The 22,590-nt window shown below is 33.5% G+C and overlaps 1 protein-coding gene across 1 annotated transcript in view; it reads left to right on the top strand.

Annotated features, from left to right (window-relative positions):
* Nucleotides 1-17,675, top strand: part of LOC123526655 (polycystic kidney disease protein 1-like 2) — a 34,640-nt gene extending 16,965 nt beyond the window's left edge. The window contains exons 14-23 of the mRNA XM_045305900.2: nucleotides 782-942; nucleotides 3,051-3,372; nucleotides 4,936-5,357; nucleotides 9,342-9,504; nucleotides 10,815-10,929; nucleotides 12,859-12,921; nucleotides 13,343-13,578; nucleotides 14,127-14,301; nucleotides 14,920-15,081; nucleotides 16,126-17,675. Of these exons, the coding sequence (XP_045161835.2) occupies nucleotides 782-942; nucleotides 3,051-3,372; nucleotides 4,936-5,357; nucleotides 9,342-9,504; nucleotides 10,815-10,929; nucleotides 12,859-12,921; nucleotides 13,343-13,578; nucleotides 14,127-14,301; nucleotides 14,920-15,081; nucleotides 16,126-17,207 (2,901 nt within the window). The 3' untranslated portion in view covers nucleotides 17,208-17,675. The remainder of the gene's footprint in view (nucleotides 1-781; nucleotides 943-3,050; nucleotides 3,373-4,935; nucleotides 5,358-9,341; nucleotides 9,505-10,814; nucleotides 10,930-12,858; nucleotides 12,922-13,342; nucleotides 13,579-14,126; nucleotides 14,302-14,919; nucleotides 15,082-16,125) is intronic.
* Nucleotides 17,676-22,590: the final 4,915 nt, after the last annotated feature.

The following is a 22,590-nucleotide window of genomic DNA, read 5'->3' as shown; positions in this document are numbered from 1 at the left end:
AGACCTGCAAATGTCCTTAACTATCAACATGACGAAATTTACAGCAAAGTCCTTGTCTTTTCCATGTTCCTTAAACTGTGTATACTGACTGCAAATGAAATCTGAACCAAAAATGAAAATTAAAATGTAAATTTCCCTTGCCTTGATCTTGAATTATCTGCCCTCAAAAATTGGAATACGAGTATTTAGTATTTTTTGATATTCAAGGGCAGATAATTCAAGATCAAGCCTGTGTACCTATGATTTTTGATACAATAGTTAACTGTGGCATTTACCTTTAATAGTTCTGCAAAAGTTATTAATGAGGCGACTTGTCCTGTACACAACAAAACCTTTAGTCAATAATCAAAGTCACTCTTTTATGTAAATTAACTTTTCTTTCTGTATTAAGTATTTAATCTAACAAGCTCATTTGTCAGATGAACCCAAATTGAAAGTATTGGTGCGGTCTATTTGCATGAGGATTACTTCAGATATGAATTAAATATCTCATTACAGCTTTTCTCTTACCTTTACATTAATTGTTTTGATGAAATTGTAACAACCATCATGCCTTTTGATACTGATAGACGTTATAAGTATACAACAGCTACACAGTTTTATATTTGCACATTTTAAATCCTAACTAAACCCGTGCGTTGTAAAACGTTGCAAATATAATATTTTGGCACAATATTGTATATACATTATTGAAAGATATCTAATGTTCTGACAAACTGCGGTTAAGATAATTGGTCATGTTTCGATAAAGGACTTTGTATTGCATCATTTTATTGAATAGGAGGTCAGCACGGGTAGTGTTATGTCGTTCTTTATGGCGACCAAGGCGCACCTGGGCGACATAAAACATTTATATATCTGGCATGACAACAGCGGGGAAGATGATTCCGACTCATGGTACCCAAATCAAGTCGAGGTGTTTGACATAGAGAAACGAAACAGGTGTGTTTTTTTTTTTCTGTTCATAATATTTAGCACTGAACTTGACGCTGTTATTAATAGTATGTAGAAACTGACATATATTTATTATATACCTTAATGTTAACTTTCCTTATTTGATTAACATGTATAGGCTTTCAGCTTATATGCTTATTGCCATAAGCGTAACAAAGAAAACAGATATACATTTTACTAATTACAAAATAAGAAACTTTTTTTTATATTTTCTTTACAATATAGCGACACACACACACACACACACACAGAGTTCACAAATATAGCTATGACTTTAATGGTATAACGTATTTCGCTTTACAAAGCTGGAATATTACACTACTGGGATTACTTGATAACTTTTGATTTTACAATTACATTTAAAGGTATTGGGCCCATAATACAGTACCTTCTTTTTAAAGATTATTCAATTCCTACCATAAACCTACTTTGACTGCAATTGCCAGGGGGCAGGGGCGAAGGTTCAAGCCCCACTGGGATTAACATTTTTTCCCTTCTTTTCCTTTTTTTCTAGTAAGGTTTTACTTCTTTCAAGACTTGTTATTGATTTATTGTACTAAAGTGGAAAAAAATTATTTGATAAGCAATTTTTTAACTGTTCAAAGTGAATTTACTTCTGAAACGGGAGGGGTAGAGTTAGACATCTTTAAAATACTGAGTTACACGCGGTAAAAGTTCTCTATTTTGCCTTAATTCTTTAGATTACATATTGTGAAAGAAATTTAGTAGGTTTTGCTACTGCCCCAAGGTAATTTTTGAATGAAATTAGCAAAATTCAAAACGTACCCGCAGGATTCGACCTTAATTTTTCAGTGTTGGAGTTGGAATTCTGTCTCATTAAATCCGTTTACTCGAGGCACCCTAGAAAAATAATATTGACAGTTTGTATTTTAAGTTTTATGATTGCTTACCAATAGTTTGATGTTTCTTTCGTGAAAAATAATGGAATAATGAATTCTCTGCAAACGTTTTGGATAAAGGCCATCACTTGTAAATTTGTCTCTACTTGAGCTTGAGCAAATACCATAAATTACACAACATTTATAAAAGAACGGCACGGTAAAAGTTTTGAAAAAGATGCAACTAAGTGCGAAGCACGGTCACTTGTAAGAATATACCAAGCAAATGCCATTTTTTAAACATTACTACGAGGGGCCTAATACGTTAATACGCACACTTTATTAGGGTGTGTTACCATTGTTTTTATTTTAAGGTATGAGCATTGTATTCAATTAAATAAAAGCAAGACTAAATCGAATTTGATATTTATACACGAGAAAATCAAGAACTAATTCAAAAAAGGAATTCAATTTCATTTGAAATTTACTTAATTTTCTTGAACATTTGGCACATAAATTATAATGTTACTGATACAAATAGATATATATGCATTTATATATACATATAAATATCAGATTGCATTTCATTTTTCTCTATGAACTGTCTGTTATATTCGAAAAGGCAACACGCATATTTGTATCATTTCTTTTCAATGGAAGAACTTTTTCCTGTCAAATGTATCATAAAGAAGAAGCGGCAAAACATGGTTACCTATGCAATTGCGCGTAAGATTGTTGGAAATAGCGTGAATGCAAAATTAAGCACATGTTATTGTCCTAAAATGTAAATGAAGAATAACAACCAAATCACCAGTGGTATGTCGATGTTTTTTAGGCTTCAAACAATCAAATCCTTACGATGAGTGTATCCGCCAAATTGAATCAAATATGTAACAAATCGGGTGTTTTAAAAGACAATTAAAGCTAGAAGAAACTGATTTTGACCAAATATGCTCAACTGTGTAAAGGTGTTGTTACTGCTGCCATCAGGGATATGATTATTTCTTCAGAAAAGAAGACTACAACAATATCATTGTTTTAGGCGATATAATATCAAGTATTTTTAAGGCTTAATGGACGTTCAAAAATTAATGATTCGCAATTATACTGCACAGAAACATATACCGAGTTTTTGTATCATAAAAAATGTCTTCAGTTTTGAAAATTGAGATACTGAACCGCTAAATGATATTCTTACGATTTTTTCTATCATATATTTAGTAATTTGGAGATTATTTAGCTGTTGTTCATTTTTAGATATACATTTGTAATTGAACGCTGGTTATCACTGGAAACAAGCTTAGAAGCACTTATCGATGCCATTCCATCTGGACTTCCGGTGCAGTTTGAGTCACGGTTCTTCTATCAGACCAGAGATCGCCTGTCTGAGAGTCATATGTGGGTGTCTATTTTGTATCGGCCACAAATCAGTTCATTCACCAGAGTACAGAGATCTTCCTGTGCACTTGTGTATATATTTCTCACTATGATTTCCAACGCAATGTTCTTCAACCCAGAACCAGAGTACCAGTCCCCGCCACTCATTCAAGTTGGACCATTGCGTTTCACAGCTAAACAGGTACAAACATGTATATTTTTATATTATGTAATAATATCAAACTGACTGGACAAAAGGATACAATTCGAAAGAGGTATTTACTAAATTGCGTCCTATCAGTGTATTGCAATATATATCGTTATCATATCCATGATGCATTAAACTAAAGTCTTGTAAATTGATTTGAAAAAAAAAAATATTTACTTCAAACCAGTCAGAAGCAAAACAATTGACAATTCAAGGGATACAAGTTTAGCCTCGTACTTTAGGAGTCATAAATGAGACATGATCTTTAATTTTTTAATGTTAGCTGCTATGAGAGAACGCCATCCAGTTTGCCTGTGAAAAAAGTTTTTGTGTTATTTTATTGTCTTTACTTTCTGACATTATTTGAAAGATCCTGTTAAAGATGGCAGAATTGTTGACTTGTATTAAATCCAGTCTTGCGGTAGTTATAGGTAATATTGTGTGTACAGTGTTTGGTTTAAAATTATTGTATGTTTGGAGTCATATCTTAGACATGATTTCAAGAATTTAAGTAAAACGTGAAATGATGAAATCTCTTATATGGAAGAATGGCCTTCGACTGCCACATAAAGACAAGTGTTTAGGTCGTTTGCACTTATACCTATATAATACTTTGTTTTTAGTATTTTCTCCTTCTTCCGACCAGAGCCACTTCTAAGATAATATGATCACACGTATCTTAATACATCTTCGTAATAATGATAACGGCATGTTATTACAGTGCTGTGAGTGCCAATAAAATGCTTGAGAAACACAGTCTATTGTAGAGGGTAGTTTTGGTAAATGGTCCGGGGTGTAAGCTGATTTAGGGAAATACCTTGAATAAGGAATAACTCATAAAGCCAAACCTAACATCCATTTTTTTTTTGTTGGCAGCGAGATCTTTTAATGTGTTAATTCTTATCCCGTTCTGTGGGAGGATGCAAAGTCACCTTAGCCTGATTTTGTATGAAACTATCATTTGTCGTGACTTTCCTTAAAATGTACTACAAGTATATTCCTATAGAATTTTATCAAGAAATAATATATCTCATTTGAATACGTCATATACGTTTGTAGTTCACATGCGAAGAAATTATAATTGATATGATAATAACCATCTAAACGACAAGCATTTTTTCGAGAGCAAAAATCGCTAATATATTATTTCGATTCTGTTTTAAAGGATTTGATATGTACACCAGTGACCACAAATATCAAAACGTGCCTGTTTCCTGCTTGTTTCCTTTCAAGCGGGTCGCTATGTGATTTGACGCTATGGTGTAATAATTGTGACATTAAAAATGCATTTTTGTATATGAACTCGCGATTGTTAACCTTCCTTGTTTAATAGGAAAATTAATTGGGTCGTGTTAGTCTCCTTGTTTATTAGTTGCCTTCTGGTATTTTTTTTACTTATAATAAAATACATTTCCCTTGCTGTCTTATTGTTTATGGCATAATATTTAATGCAATATCGTGTCTGTTTTTTTTTTCTTTTGTAATTGGTTCTAATGAATGAAATCAAAATTTTACTCAATAACGAAGAAAACTCATTGAGAAAACTTTACTGAAAAGAACGACACAGAGTTTGGATATAGTGTTACCAGCTTAAAATTTATATTCGAAACGACTGAAGCCAATTTACATTTTTTCAAAATTTGTTTTCGTGAGCAGGCCTTTTTTCGATATTGCGTGATAGATAAAGTTTATTGTCTATGTTATACTTTTATCATTTTACAGATATATATTTCTCTCGTGTGTGCGCTGATGACAACTCCAGTCACAATGATTCTGATCTTCATCTTTAAACGCACCAAATGTAAACAATCAACTGAAAAGACTTCCTACAGTTGCACCGGCAGTAAATGTATGTGCCCATATGGTGCTCTCTGCCTCAGAAAAAGTGATAAGAGTGAGAAGTACGAGGTTATGCTGAAATCTAGAATGCTATCTTCTGCTATCCCAGACTTTAATGGAGGATTATATCTACCAGGGTGGTAAGGCATCTTTTTTTCTCTCAGTGTAAAATGCTTGTAAAGGGAGAGTTATCCATGAAATTACATTAACATTTCAAAACAAACTGACAATTCTCAAAGGCTCGTTTTCGGTGAAAACGTGTTTTTAAGACTCGTTAATTTAATGAGTACTACGATACAGTTATCTAACGCGAAAGTTATAACGTTACTGTGGAGAAATTTCTAACTGCAAAATGTTACTGAAATTGTCGCAAATGATAAAGCTCTTGGTCCTATCCTTTTTACTTTTTTATTTGCCTTATTTCTAAATATAGATTCCGAAGTTTTCAAACATCGGGTATTGTTCAAATTCAACATTGTAGAAAAATTTTAATTCGCACTGAATTCATATACAGAACGAAAATTTTACAAAAACATAAAAATACACGCATAATAGTTTCCTATCTCAACAGTACTTCGAGCATTTAAGCTTTTGATTGTGGAAATGATCCTAGACGCTCCTCCAAACACTATTTCAACACGGTTAGGTATTCAGACTGAACCACCGACCGACAGTATGTCAGCGGGATGTCTGTTAATAAGGTAGAAATTTATGTCCCCTACTCCACCCCTTAGCAAATGTTCGATCCAAAAGCTGCTAAGGCTGGTGATTTCCAATCAACGCAAATCTCAATTAAATCTGAATTTATGGTTGAAGAATGGAAAGGATCCATATCCATGAAAAACATGTTGTTACAATAAGAATTCAGAGCCTATATTCGTTTTATTGAATTAAGTTTAATCTGTTTTTATTACTTTATGTTTATAAGCATGTAATTATATTACAAATTGTCCGTTAAAAAATTTCGACCCAATTATCTTACAAAGTCTGCTGTAAACAACATGAACTTACAACAAAGTGTAATATAGCATTTCGTGATAATGTTAAGGTGTAACCTTAACCTGGTGTACGCATGCTAAATCATGCAAATGCGAACGCATGACCGCAATCTATGTATTAAGTTTGGCAGAATATCTATCAGTTTCAAATTGGTAATTTCAGATTTTGTGGAGTTAATAAGTCTCTTATGCCGTTTTATGTGATGTAAACTCAGTCGATTTTTTTGACCTAGATTTTATATTAATGATAACCCATTAATTGACTATTAGCATTCGAAGTCACACCTACTTATTTAATACAATTAATGTAGTTCTGAATATTTGATAAACCGGAAAAAAATGGTTTCATCATTTCTTCTCTAAAATAGAATGAAGCATTGGGACATACAGAAATGAAAGCTTTTTTAATGGGATAAATGGCAATACATCAGTATATCTATGAATTTTTAAACCGATATCGCAAAAAAAAAAAGAAATAAGTACAGGAAAAAATTAAACAACACCAAATCATCAAAATAATCATTTGTTTGAATGAAAATTGACATCAAATAAGCATGTATATAACTGTAAGAAACAAGAGTCTGTATGCTGATATAAATATTGGATTCAGGAAAAGGACTGCATAAAAGGGACACACTTCCGGACAGTTATAAACGCCTTTAAAAAAACTCACCATTTTCAATGAACTGTTACATATGTTCGTTCTGATGCATTTACAATACTGTACAAGTGTTGAAATTTCACATACATTCCGTTTTCGTATACATCATGTTTGTAAACATTAAAGATTTGTGTTTTGTTGTCTAAGCTCGGGGTTCCATATTTTAGTGTGATTTGTATAAGGAAAACGTGAGCTCAAGCTAAAATAAAACATAATTTTAGAAGTAGAGAAATGATTTTGGTTTTAAAACGTTTAAACATACATGATCTAGAAATCGAACTGTAACTAGGCGGAATGCAGTTTTCAGCAAATGTTCATTTCTATTTCTTTACAAATATCATTCATTTTCAAAGAGTGACAACTTTTTCAGAATATCTTAACTATCCGTCGTACGGTTCAGTACGGCCGCCAATTGTCAGGTAACATATTGGTAAAGATGTTGTTCGTTTATCAAATATTTCTGTGTTTTGATGATATATTCCTTAACCTTAAATCTATAGTGAGAAAAAAATTATATTCGGGAAAATTTTATCAAAGTTATCGTGTGAGAGCATCATATGTTTCATATCAGTCACTTCCAAAAATCATGCTAACGACCTTTTATTGATTGTCTAATTTTCTAAGTATATTATTGAGTTTTGAAAACACATCGTGGAATAATCAGATTCTACACTGTAAAATAAGTATTCCGAACATGCAGATAACTTAAACGGCACACATTTAAATCAGCTTTTAAATTTTTTAAATGTTTAAAAGATAAGGATAGATTTAACAGAAGCACAGAGACCCAAAATACAGCCACAGAGCAATGCATCGCAAAGTAAGCCTACAACATAATGAAGAAAAAACAACAACAAAACGGATAATATAACGATCCAACATACAAGTCATTTTATCATATGCAAAATATAGAAAAGGGTTGCGATAAAGGGTAGATAAAAGAGTCGAGTGTTAGGGAAAATTTAGGGATAAATGTTCAACAGGGAAAGTTACTTTCATATAAAGTAGTCTCCATACACCGTAAACCAAAGCAGCGCAAATACGAACGCACACAAGACAAACACACATATAACTTATATACACAGATATACAAACAAGTAAGAAAAAAACAACACAGTGGGGTACCGCCCAAGATGCACATACACGTACGCACACAAATACACAACAATCGGACACCGCCTAAGGATAGCCGGCGACCAAAACCAAAGGCACTACAACCCTGCCATGGTTTTAAGAGTGGGTGTAAAGGAACGCAAAAGCAGTGATTAGAGAGGGTTATGTGGGAGTGGGGAAGAAAGAGGAAAAGCAACAACAAACAAGACAAAATATACTACTATGCAAAACAGACACTTAACAACTTGAAAATGCACAACCATGGAACAGTCAATAACATTTATAAAGAAAATATGGGATTAAACGCGTTTAGGGCATGCCAACATCGCACTTAAGCTTACCCTATTTACAACAAAGTAGATGGTTTTGTAAAAAATCACTCCCCGCTAAGAAAGACTCTAAAATTAATGACACAATACCAGATCATATAAAACAAAACATATAGTATCAATCTAAGGTACAATTACACTATTGTACACTATTGTACTCAAGAACTTGACTGAAGCTAGAGTACCAAGGGCCTAACTGTTTAGGGCACGACTAAACAAAAACAAAATCTTACTCCCTCCGTCCGCTTTTGAAGGATTTAGGAGAAAAAGCATCAAGGAGTTACACTTTATGAGTCATCGCAACATCAAAAATGAAAGTGAAGCGACTACTGTGTATGGGGCCAATCACCAAACATGCACTGTGCTTAACGATTTTCGCATTGCATCTTCTTTCAATACCAGATCATATAAAGCAAAACATATAGTGCCAATCTAAGGTATATTTACACTATTGTACTCAAGAACTTGACTGAAGCTAGAGTACCAAGGGCCTAACTGTTTAGGGCACGACTAAACAAAAGCAAAATCCCACTCCCTCCGTCCGCTTTTGAAGGATTTAGGAGAAAAGCATCAAGGAGTTACACTTTATGAGTCATCGCACCATCAAAAATGAAAGTGAATCGACTACTGTACATGGGGCAAATCACCAAACATGCACTGTGCTGAACGATTTTCGGATTGCATCTTCTTTTGATAATTCATACACATTTTACAAATGTTTGATTAAGAAAAGCATAATGTTTATTTTTACGAATTTTATATACTACATCTCATACTTTACCTGGTGTGTAAGACCATTTTTAAAAGTGTTTTAAAGTTTGTGTTATATTTGGCTAGAAGCTTGACGATCTGTAGTAACAATTAGTTAAAGCTTTCTGTCGTTATGATACCGGTTAACCTGTTGTAATAAACTTTGTGAACTAACGTATAGTGAGAAGTGAATTATAGCTGGTGGAGTTTATATATATGTATATTGATTTATATCCTTGCCTTGACATTTAATGTACTCTTCTGATCTTTCAGGTTTATGTATGTCGCATGGTTCTTATTCTTTTTGGGTACAATGGTGCCAGCCTTGTTCATTTTACTGTATAGTATGGAGTGGGGTAAACAAAAATCTGAAGAGTGGTTAACCACGTTCTTCATGTCTCTTTTGGAGTCGATGTTTTTTGTTGATCCCATTATGGTAAGTTGAGATAAGAAAAGATAAGTTTATTAATTAATTGCTAATATAACACTCTCGACATTATAAGGATGATTGTTAAAGGTATATTTTATTGTTAGACGAGTAATGAATATATTAAACCCTGAAATTGCTGTTCTGTTCTGTAAGACAATATTATAATAGGGCATAACGAATCATATAAACGTATCAAACAAAACAACAACAAAAAACACGACGAATCGGTTATATCTTAATAATATCTGTCATGTATTTACAAATCGGATAGAAATTCGGCAAGCCTCATTACCGCCCAACGCGCTGGTGCCCTCGGGGCAGATTATTTTTCTTACATACCGTATTTTACAAATAACAGATAGAAATACTTTCTTTGTAGCACTCTTTCTTATAGTAGAGCGAGGGAAATTAATGTCCATAAGCAGAAGTGACGTCATGATGTTTTGCGTTACGCACAATAACAAAGTTCCATTTTAGTTTTTATCGTTTGTAGCGTAACGTTATGTCCTTACGGTAAACTAACGTATTTTGAATCGAAAAATATACTATAAGGTACGGAGAGGAACTATCAAGGTACCTGCTTTTTTCGTGTTTTTTTTTTTTACATAAACAATATATCATCAGTGCATGAACCACTAGTTGTTATTAACAGCACGACAGTCATCTGGCATGGAGGGGGGAGGGCAGATAGGTTTTGCCGGCATGGGTAAAATCACCGGAAACGCCAGTCCGGTGTGAAAGAATGGGGAATCTACGTAGCGTATCATTATGTAATTTTGTGTGTTAAAATACATTCTTGAAAGCACTATTTCTAAGAGAGTGTATGGTGCAAAAACAGTACCTGACCTTGACATATCTATGCTTTATATGTTTTAATAAAAAAGAAACTGTAACACGTCCGCGTGTGATGACATCAGTTGAACTATTCAACGCTCCTGATGCCTGATGTGTATGCTTGTATGGCGATTGTACTACCGTTGAATTAGATAACTCGAAGATTAAATAAAGCATTGCTATTTATCGCTGCATAAAAGGTGCAAAATGATAAAATGTATGCCAACGCGACCTCAGTATTGTCACGATATTGTTACAGAAACATGTTTTTGACAATAGAATTATCAATCAATTAGATCTAATAATTTAATCGTATTTTAATCCTAACATTATTTTGTTAGGATTGCATTTAATAACTAAATCTGAAACAATATATTACTTATAAACGTCTCAGCTTGACCACTCATTGATAAAAGAATAAACAAAACATTTTATTATTCATTTGCCGTTTTACATAGCGCATATATTCTTCATATTTCCAGGTGATCTGCTTGGCTTTCATATTAGCTTTGCTGATACGTACAAATAAAGCCGACACCAATGTTGATACAGCCATTATTGTCAGTCGCTACAAAGAAATGATGGGTGACGGAGGAGGTACGAATTCTTTCATTGAACCAATGGTTCAACTTTATTAATGCTCAGTCACACTGTCTTCCACTTTTTTACTCAATTGACGTATATGCTTAAAAAAAGTTAGAATTTTTTATAAGTAAATTCATTTAATACTTCATTTAATACTACTACTTAAATTAAATTCATTTAATATTACTACTTGATTACTCGCACGCAGTAGTATGCACTACGCCTTGTGTTTAGAAAGAAAACATCTATACTTAGTCTAGTCAAACAGCATTGAGTTCTCGAGATATTTAATGATCTTGACAACAACGGTAAGAAGTGGCTTTGCGACCAGCATGGATCCAGACCAACCTGCGCATCAGCGCAGTCGGGACTGGATCCATGCTGTTCGCTAACAGTTTCTCTAATTGATATAGTCTTTGAAAGCGAACAGCACGGATCTTGACCAGACTGCGCGGATGGTCTGGACCCATGCTGGTCACAAAGCCACTTTGTTGGTTTTCTCGTGATGCGGCTCATTTCATAAAAAACCCGAAATCATTTTTAACAATTAAGATCAACTCAGTAGACGAAATTCTGTAACATTTCATTAACTTTAAACAATTTGAATAAAAACTAACCGGAAGGAGACTGATCATTTAGAATATTTTGAGTGTTCTATGTAGATGCTAAGAAGATCGACAATCTTGCATTTATTATGATTTTCTGATACTCCTGCTCAGACACCACCTCTCTTTTGTTAAAAGATACTGTTAAAATAATTATTTAATTATTTTTATGTGTGTTTAGACTGAAAAATCATTTCAGAATCACGTTTTGTTTGCAAAAATTGATTATTCCCATATAAAAGCACATTATAGTGTTTAGCACTTACTGTAACTGGTTTGAAATTTATCTGTTAATTGATCATTATTAACATCTTTTAAAATTAATTAACTATTAATCACTTGCTATTTTTTGTAACTGGATGTATTTCCCTACTACCGTAATAATCAATTGGTATAAGAATCACGCATTGAAGGATTCTTCTTATTTATATATATATTTATCAATTAAAAAGACTTTGTACAAAATTTGCCATAGTATATAATAGAGTTGATAAAAAATGGACTTGTTTTGTATTAGTAAGAGTAAGTGATGGAGTGTGGGGAGAAGAGAGTGCGTTCTGCAAAAAAAAAAAACAACAACGCTTTATTGCAGGCAATATATAGAGCAGTATGAAAAGTCAGGAATTTAATGAATAATGGGGATGCAAAACTGGTACGACAGGCAAACTGCTACAATAATTTTAGTACACGATATATTTAAGGTAGTTCTGCACGTTTGGATCGAATTTTTTTCTGCACTGTAGAATTTGATTAAACTCCAATTTTTTTTTTTAATTTTTAGAATATATCTAGAAATTCAATTCAGCATATAAAAAAGATAGGGTCATGCGCTTGATTTTTTGCTAGACTGATTTGAAAATTTGGATTCATAATGGGAGTCTATGGGAAAATCATAACATAAAACTTCCATAATATTTTCGCGAACAGAAATTTTAATACATTGAGATTTTGATGAAGCTTCTCACAGTTGTAAATAAACACATAGCCTATAATTTGGTGAAATAAAATTTATAGGTCCGTGTGCTCATTTTTGAGGCATTTGATCATGATTAAAGGCAACCGGATATTTCACGTTAATCTTAAGATAATATTTTTAATTTTATAACGTGCCATAGGTTTTTTGTATCATATTTTGACTTTAGAAACAGTGCCATTGTAATAAAAACACACAGGTTTCGATTAATTCATAAATTTTCATACGCCTAATCCAGGCTTTATTCTACGTTTTCCGGATAGATGACGTTACGCCATCACTTCCGGTTTTTCAAACGTGCAGAACTACCTTAAAAGTGCATTACATATTTCTTATATTGTTCCTAGCTTGTATCTATTACAGATGCAATATCATCAAGTATCAAAGTTTTGAAATCAATTCAAGAAGATCATATGTCCTACATGAGTGAGTATATTTCAGAGGTACATCGCGATGTATTAGTTTGCATATAGAATACATGGGCTTGTTTATCGTGTATTAACTTTTATTTTTTGCTGAAATAAAGTTATCAAACCGCCAAATTTTAATATGTTTACCATTTTGTTGCCACTATTTACATTATACTTGTAGATCATAATCAAGCAACTGAGTATTATTAAAGTAGTTCTGTACTATTGAGATAAAGAAAGTTATAATCTTGATAACGTAGAATTATGTCTGTTCTCGTTATGTTGATGTTAAAATCATGATTAACTCTTTCCTGAGAAACAACTGTATCACTTCCATATTTGTAACAAGATTTCATGTTTCCGTTTTCCTAAACTGTAACAAAGATTTGTTTGTTGGTAAAATGGTAAGTAACTCACTAATTTTGCTTATATTTCAGCAACCCCACGAACAGTTGACCTGCCACTAGAAGGGTCTGACTTGGAGCAAGCAGCGAACAAACATCGGCAGCACGTGCAACTTATGACAACTATTAAAGACACTCTTTTCAACTTGTTTTTCATGCTGATTATTTTAACAATATGCTTCTCAAACAGAGACAGTAGATCGTACCTGCATTATACAGAGACAGTAAACACCATTGTTGAGCCTTTGAAAATGCCCCATTTCCACTCTGTAAGATATTTTATTGTTGCGTATTTTGGAGCTTGTGTTTTAGTTTAAGATACACTGGAATATCGCAACTATCTAACTTAAATGTTTACAGTATTTCAAAACCAAGGCTACACTACTAAAAGCGTATGTTATTTAGCTATGAATTGTAAGTTTAAGACTTGGACTGGGTTTCGTCTGCAATACTGTTATAGCAAACCGTTTCTTTCTTCCGGAAATACCTAGATAGTTTTTCGATAAATGATCCTTTACAATCTTTATTCGTTTAACAAATTAGATGTGATAAACTGCCTATAAGTTATATCATATAGCGCTTACTAAACTTACTTACAGTTTAGCCGAAAGGGTGCTTTTACAATTATTTTAAAATCATTGTTAACTTCCCCTTATCATTTCGATATATCCTCGTACCAAAATCAAAATAATTGTGAATGAAGAATGTTTAAATGTTATTATCCAAACTAACTTGTTTACAGATAAATACAAACGAACTTGACGATACATTTACAGTACTACATTTCTTTATTTTAACTTTGATATTATGTCATCAGATTAGCACTCCTGGGGATCTGTTTGTATGGCTTGATACTTCGGTGATTCCAAGTCTCTTCCCAGAATTTGACATGAATGGTGCGCCTCTTCATTGGACAGTAAAACAGTTTACAACAGGATATGTCAATCTCCGTTTAGGGCCACCTCGACTACGTCAGTTAAGGACTAAAAAGGGTAAGCATCAAAACCTCTCTAATTTAGTTTAGTGCAATGCGTACTCTGTACCTACGCGTTGATATATTGCGCTACATAGTAACAGTATTGGATTTTCAATCCTTTTGCATTAATAATTGTTTGTTTCTTTTGCATTTTCTTTGTGAAATAACATAACAAGAACACTTTTTATATAGTCTTAATTTGAGCCGTGCCATGAGAAAACCAACATAGTGGGTGTGCGACCAGCATGGATCCAGCCCAGCCTGCGCATCCGCGCAGTCTGGTCAGGCTCCATGCTGTTCGCTTTTAAAGCCTATTGGAATTGGAGAAACTGTTAGCGAACAGCATGGATCCTGACCAGACTGCGCGGAAGCGCAGGCTGGTCTGGATCCGTGCTGGTCGCAAAGCCACTATGTTGGTTTTCCCATGGCACGGCTCATTTATGTTCTCATCGCTCATGTGTTACAATAACTGATGGTTTTCATTACTTCCCCAGACCTTTGAACTTAATGGCGTGAAGATGAGAGTATGTCAAAATTTAGACAAAGACAAATTACATTGTTCACATAGATAGGCTAAACATCTACCAAAATTGAGCAATAGTAAAAATAACAAAATAGGCTTTTTCTCCTTAAGGGACCTGCGACATACCATACATTGGCAAGGTATCATGCTACGGAGAATATACAATTTTAGACGAAGAAGAAAAAAATTACTGTATAGGCTGGCAAACGACACCTTGTCCTAAGCTACATTATGTTTACAATGTATCAGTGGATGCATGGACGTTCAAATCAGGTATCTCAAGTGTTATTTCTAGATCCAAATTCTGTTACGGAAACCAAATAACTAAATATATACTGAACAGCAAAAGAAACTATCCAGATGTATACCTGGTATATTTTGAAATAATAAATCAATTATTCAAATTTGAATTGTTTCTTCATACCAAAATTACACTTGAAGAACTTCACGTGATTATTTTTTAAAAATCAATCAACCGTGAAGACAGTAGTCCCGCAATAGCCGTTTGAAAGGCTACATCTTCTGCGTAACATCCCAAATGGGCGCTCGCGCTAAATTTGAATTAGCCGCGCGGTGCAACCAACAAGATTTTTTAAACTTTATTATTATCAATAATTCCAGACACAATAAACTTTCACAAAGAAAATTGTTAATCACAGGCCCACGTGTATTTCGTGTAAAACGACTATTGTGGGACTACTGACTTCACGGTTGATTGATTTTTTTTAAATTTTACACGTGAAGAACTTCAAATGTAATGTGATATGAAAAACACAAGTGATTTATAAATTGAAGGATTATAATAAAAAATACCCCAGTTACAAAACTGGATAGTTTCTTTTGCTGTTCAGTATATTTAGCTTTCTGCTTCCGTTCTTTCTTATTTTACAACCGCTGCTTATCTTTTTTTTTTAAAAAAACATCGACTTGGGTTCTAGTTTTAATTGTACATATCGGTATATATTAAAAAAAACTTGATATTTGTCCTACAATTTAGCATATCACTTTCAAGTTTAAAGTTTGTTACAAGATCGTTAAGATTTTTAAAATTATTTCTGTTTTCGAGCAGGAAGTGTTTGCTAAGATTTAAAAAGTCATTTAAACAGTTGGAAGTCACATCTCTTTTTGAAATAGAAACAGTCTTCTCCAATGTTTGCTATTTTAAAATTTTAACCGTAAAATTGAACGTTATTTTCCAAAGTTAAGTAATTATTTATGTAATTTATCTTCGGATACTGAAATAAGTATGTGAATTTTACAGTTTCTACTACATAATAACTGATTCGTTATAGCTGCTAGCTGGTTTCTCTTTTGTAGCTTTTGAAGTATGGGGACTTCATATACCAGGAGAATATACGACTTACGGTGGTGGAGGATACATCGCTACTTTAGACGTAGGCCGTGACAATTCAGTAGCCATATTGAATGAACTGTTCAAAAACTTATGGATTGACCGCCAGACACGAGCGGTGATGTTTGAATTCACACTGTATAATGGAGCTACTAATATGTTTATATACAACGTTTTTCTGGTCGAGTTTCCTGAAACAGGTGGAGCGTTCACGTCATTTTCAATATATCCAATCCGTGTTTATACTCACCAAGGAGCATCAGGAACGCTCACGCTAATATGCGAAATAGCATTTGCCATATATTTAATTGTACTTCTGATTAAAATTTGTATCAGAATCTATCAACAACGGTGTGGCTACTTTAAACAATTTTGGCAAGTCTACGAGATTGTCATGCTTGTAACCGGTGTTACGTCGATTGTGATATATGCTATCCGCTTAGTGCTGACTGCTGTTACTATAGATAAGTTTAAGACGGATCGCAGACAGTTTGTGGATTTTAGTCATATTGTGCTTTGGGATCAAGTTCTTGTTTCTTTCCTGGCAATTTTAGTATTTATGGCAACACTTAGGATATTGGAGGTCTTTGCAACAACAAAGAAAGTTGGTGCAGTAGTGAAAGTTTTTCAGGACTGTGGAAAAGATCTGTTCTGGTACGGAATAACCTTCCTGTATATTTTTATGGGATTTTGCTTCTTAGGTATGCTTTTGTTTGGGTCGGAACTGTTTTCTTATAGTACCGTATACCAGTGTATGGGCACACTGTTTACATCCATGATTGGGAAAAGCAAGTTTACAGAAATAAATGAAACGCAGCCAATTTTGGCAAAGGTATACTTCATGTTCTATATTCTGACGGTTGTATTCTTCGTCCTGACTATATTTCTATCAATACTTGGGGCAAGTATTGACAAAGTTGTGCACGATATTCGCGAAGACACACGAGAAGATATTATCGAAATTATGATGAACAAGATTAAATCACTGTTTGGAAAACCTACAACAACAAAGGAGAAAGCCAATATGGACACAAAACAAATAATTTAAATCATTGACACGCAAACACATTGGGCAAAGTAAAACAACTTTCTACCAATCAATCGTAAAATATCATATGTAGTCCCCAGATAATTAATCCGATTTAGATATCAACTGAAATCGAGTTATCTGCAATCATTATAATCATATGTAGGATTGTTCCTAACTGTATCAGGATACGTAAGAAGTATATAGGACATTCTCATAAACATAGTTAAAGACAATACAATGTATATGCTTTACGTTGTGAAGAATACAACAATATTAATTCTACATTAATGCATATGACATGTACACACACCGTTCTACATCTGAACGTTAGCCAATGAATTTTACGGAGAACTTTGTGCATTTTTGTCTGTACATTCAGTCTTGTAAAGTTTTAGTTCAGCGAATAACTGCGTTTCATTCCAAACAGCATTACTGTAGCAATTGCTTGATTACTGTTGCAATTACTGTGTATTTATAGTTTCAATAGTAAAGGTTTCAGTGTGTTTTTGATATAGAGTGAAATAAAATTTCATATGTCATATAACAGTATAATGTTGGTATGAGAATGATGATCAGAACCACAGAAAGTAACTTATTTACCTGCCAATTATAAATAGTCAAAACGCAGGATTCCTGTATTTACCTTGCGTCCTAATGTAGTAGTTGCCATGATGTTCCTATTATGTTGGTATTTAGCAAAACCTTTTTTTCCCGTGATACTGAAACGTTATGTTGAATCTTATCAGATATTCCATGGTTGAAAAATATTACGCAAATTAATAGCAGGCATGATTTGAATATTCATGGGATTTGATGATAACTATTACGCACCTTCATTTGCCTAGCACCAGATTAGGCAAATTAGAATAATATAATTCATGTACATTTATAGGAAGATATAATAGTTTTTTCTGAGGTGGGGGGCTTGTAGGGGTATAAACCATATCTGGAATTCTTCATACTACAAACATATGTAGTTTACTTTGCATGACTATCAGAAATCAGGATTGATATCAGGAAATTGATATTTCAGCATCTAAATTCAACAGACGAAAAGTACCTACTTCCAACGTATTTTTGATTCACAATTAAATATATTTAAGACAGGTCATAGATCCGCTTCTTTTAAATCAAATCTATTTTGCAGTATTCAGCTGTAAAAATTCCATGAATGTTGTTAATAATAGAATTATGAATCTTTATTTCAATCACTTATAGCTACAAATTATCCGCATAATATATCGACAAAAATTATTCTCAATATATTGTCTCCTTCTAGATCTGTGCCTGTTTTATTTCGTTTTATTACACGTTATAGCTGTTTTCAAGAACGTTTGTCACACATGTTTGAAAACATGTAAACTGCATTATGGATTCATAAATATATAATTATTTTAACAGCTGAACAAAACCGCACATTGGGCCGAATACTGAATCGTCCTTTGTGCACTTGAAGTGATTCGTAGCGGTCATACATTGTATGTAAAAGTCTAAAGATTATGTAAAATATACATGTATGTATATGATTTTTTTGAATATGAAGCATTAGTTGCACCTAAATAAAGCAACGTTATTACGCTGCATACATGTATCTAAGGTATGATGATAAGACGACTTTGATTAATTTTTTCTGCATTTTTGTTATAACTATAGTTATAATTACCATAAAGGAAAATAACAGCAGTTGATTTAACTTACGTATTTTGCTAATGTGCAAATCAAGAGTGACGATTTTCAAACAGTGCAATAGCAGATGTGACGTAAATTTCACCATGGTAACGTATGCTCGTTACTTTGTTTGGTTAATTGTAGTAACATAAGGCATTCTGCTTTTACGAATGTGTATAACAAACAGATATGTCTTCATTAAGATATCAATCTTCTCTTCTCTGATCACAATCTATTCTTAAGTGGACATTTGATTACAGTATTCAAAACTTGAGATGAGAAACATAATTATTATAGATGATCAACTTCGACGAGTTTTATAGTCTGTCCGTCCATACGGATTTGTGTCTTACATATTTCAAAAAGTATATGACCCAGAGTAATTAAACCAGTCAGGATTGTTATTCGGCACGCAGAGTTGTGCATCTGGTGTTTTAGTAACTATATTACACAGTCACACACGAGTAATCGCCCTTCACTTAATCATAAATATGCAAAAAGGGCTTAAGTTTGTTTCTCATGTATCTCCAACAGTATTTGACCTAGGATAATGAAACATTACAGGACTATTATAATTCAGCAAGTAATTGTGTGCACCTATAATTATATGGCTGAGACTAAAAACAGAGCAGGTGCACCCGTGATATATTACAGACTCCGGTATATACCGGATTAACTAAATTTGAACGAAAAATATATTAAATGTATTTATTGTGTAACCATGGTGAAACTAACCCTAGAAAGCTAACCTTTAGCCAGTGTATTATGCATATTATACACTAAATGCGTGCAGACATGCAAAAAAAATGCGTTATTTTGCCGTGCGCGCTCCTATTGCTAATCATTCCGGGCAGGCTCAGAACGGATGCACGAGCTCTGTAATAAGAAACATCGTACTTTTATACGAGATATCATCCAGCCAATCCAGAGTTAGTTATGACACTTGAAACTAACCCTAGAAAGCCAACCTTTAGTCAGTGTATTATGCATATTATACACTAAATGCGTGCAGACATGCAAAAAATGCGTAATTTTGCCGTGCGCGCTCCTATTGCTAATCATTCCGGGCAGGCTCAGAACGGATGCACGAGCTCTGTAATAAGAAACATCGTAATTTTATACGAGATATCATCCAGCCAATCCAGAGTTAGTTATGACACTTGATCCTTAGAAATACCATTAAGGATATGCTTGTACCACAATATGCGTCAAAACATTGCATAGACATGAAAATTTTACTCGTTCCGACTTCTTTCAGGTAGCCAGATACGGATGCAAGTATTCATGTAATTCGTACTTTTATACGAGATATCATCCAGCCAATCCAGAGTTAGTTATGACACTTGATCCATTATAGAATACACAATAAAGGGAATAAATGCTTGTCTCGCACATATCTCAGAACGTATTTGACATAGGGACATGAAACATTATATACCTCGTTCCGGACTTCTTTCAGTCAGACCAGAGTTTTAGTCCCTGATTGTCAAAAGTATTCATGTAACATTTTTGTGTCACTTGTATCTAAATAAGTATATCCTTTTCGCAAAACATTAAGAGATGTAATATACAGCATGTGAGGTTGAGCATCTGGTGTTTTGTTTCGGATTTCACTCATCTAGGCCAGAGTAACTTGATGAAAACACTCATAAAGTGGTTAATAGTTCGTTGAGCATATATATTAAAATGTTTTATCTTGAGTCATCAAACCATGTTCAGTGACAGAAGTGGGGGCACGTATGTCCTATTGACACACTTCTTTGCGAAAGATCCGTTATTAATTAATATCAATCATAGCCAACTGCTGAAAAATGTGATAGGTAACAGGCCAACTAGATGATTTTCTTTAAATATAAGAGTTAAAAGAGAGATTAGATATCGTTTACACTATATAATTGAAAATTGTCTTTGCTCTTATTGCATGTATGTGACAATTGTTATTATGCATGCTTTTAGTTTAGTCCTGCATGTTTTTAACATATTGATATTTTCATGCTTGCATTTTGATATTTGTGGAAACTATAGTATTTCTCACTTAATTTCTGAAACACTCTGTGTCTCGGCTGTATCTCTTTAAACAATTCAAATGATTTCATTGGAACCTGACACAAATGTTAAGCACGTTGAGAGGATATGTCACATGCAATGATTAAGTCTATACCTCCTAGATCAAGGTCACAAGCAAGAGCAGACAGATATTCGGCCATTTGTAACTTACTGGTGAAAGCTCTACTTAATAGACAGTTCTAGTAAAAAAACAAAGACAAATATCAAACAGGGAATGCCACGCACCAAACACGCAGCCTCCTCAAAATGAAACCCTCAGCACGCAGACGCGTGCATCACACACACACACACACACACACAGCCAACACATTAGGACAAAACGAACAAACAAAGGAACACAGTGGGGCACCGCCTTGGAACGGTCAGTGGCAAGTTGCACCCTGCATTAGGTGTACAATCCTTAAGTCAATTATGTAAAGTGTTGTATGTTAGAGCAAACGGGGTCGGATTTCAGTACATAATTTTCACAGCTGTAGTGAACTTGAAAAGTTCCAGTAATTGTCCATTGTAATGTATGTTTTATTGTTAAATAATAGGTTTGTTAAACATTATAACGTTGATATTTATATGAATTGTCAATAGAATATACAACATAAATTATGTAACATAGTCTATGAATTGAAATGGTTTTACTTCATTCATAACCCGCAAGGGGTTTTCAGAAAAATTGCATTAAGTTTTTCTAAATGGTGAATTTGATGTGCTGCCCTTAAATGTTTTACTGCATAGATTTTCGGTATCGTTTTGAAATGCAATTCTTGATGCCTTTCTCATATGAAGAATTCAACGCCCCGAGAGCGGCATGAGGGGAAAGTGATTAGAAGTCCTAAACCACTCGGTCACGGAGGCCCCGTCATGTGTTTGTAGCTTGTTGATAAAAGTCAATATGTACTACGGTCGGTGTGTATTAGGACAATACGTAGCACTTTCCAGAACGATGTGTGCTTTTATAAATTATATAGCGATTATAATAGTATGCTGATGTATTATAATAAGGCATTAACAAATAAATTTTAGTTAGAACGATCTTTAAGGTGAGGCATATGGTTAAAAACATATGGAAATGTCCATTATTATCTATATATCATTTGAAAATCATTCAACTTAGTAGCACCATTAAAAAGGAGTATTTCTATTATTTAATAGGAAAATAGGTCTCTATACTCAGATACATCCATTACCGTTATTTATTTTTAAATTATTAACATGCCACCAAGAACAGCTACACGAATCCCCGGTTGAATGGATAATGTTATATTTTGAAGCTTTAAGTGTCGTGGAAATGTATTTATTGATTTATTAATTTAGTTAATGACATGTTATCACATTTTAATGAATAATTCAAATCGGTTCAATTAGTTTTGTCCAAAAATTAATTTAAAAGCCATTTTAATCACATTTATTTAACTCTTGCCGTTAAAAAGTTAATTTAAATGACATTTTAATATCATATTTCAGATAATAATTCTACTTCATTTCATTTGATGTTTTTTCTCTTTAAATATAAAACGATTTCTATTTCAACATCTTACAGGATTTCAACTGCCTGGTAGGCATTTTCTGAGGTGTTCGAGAAGACAACACTTAAGAGTTGCGTTGTTAATTGGACCCAGTGTTTATTCCAAAAGGTACGCCATTTATGCATTGAGTACAAAGATGTTACAGA

Source organism: Mercenaria mercenaria, chromosome 14, assembly GCF_021730395.1.
Source record: "Mercenaria mercenaria strain notata chromosome 14, MADL_Memer_1, whole genome shotgun sequence".
Lineage (NCBI taxonomy): Eukaryota > Metazoa > Mollusca > Bivalvia > Venerida > Veneridae > Mercenaria > Mercenaria mercenaria.
This window is presented reverse-complemented; position numbering and strand designations above follow the sequence as displayed.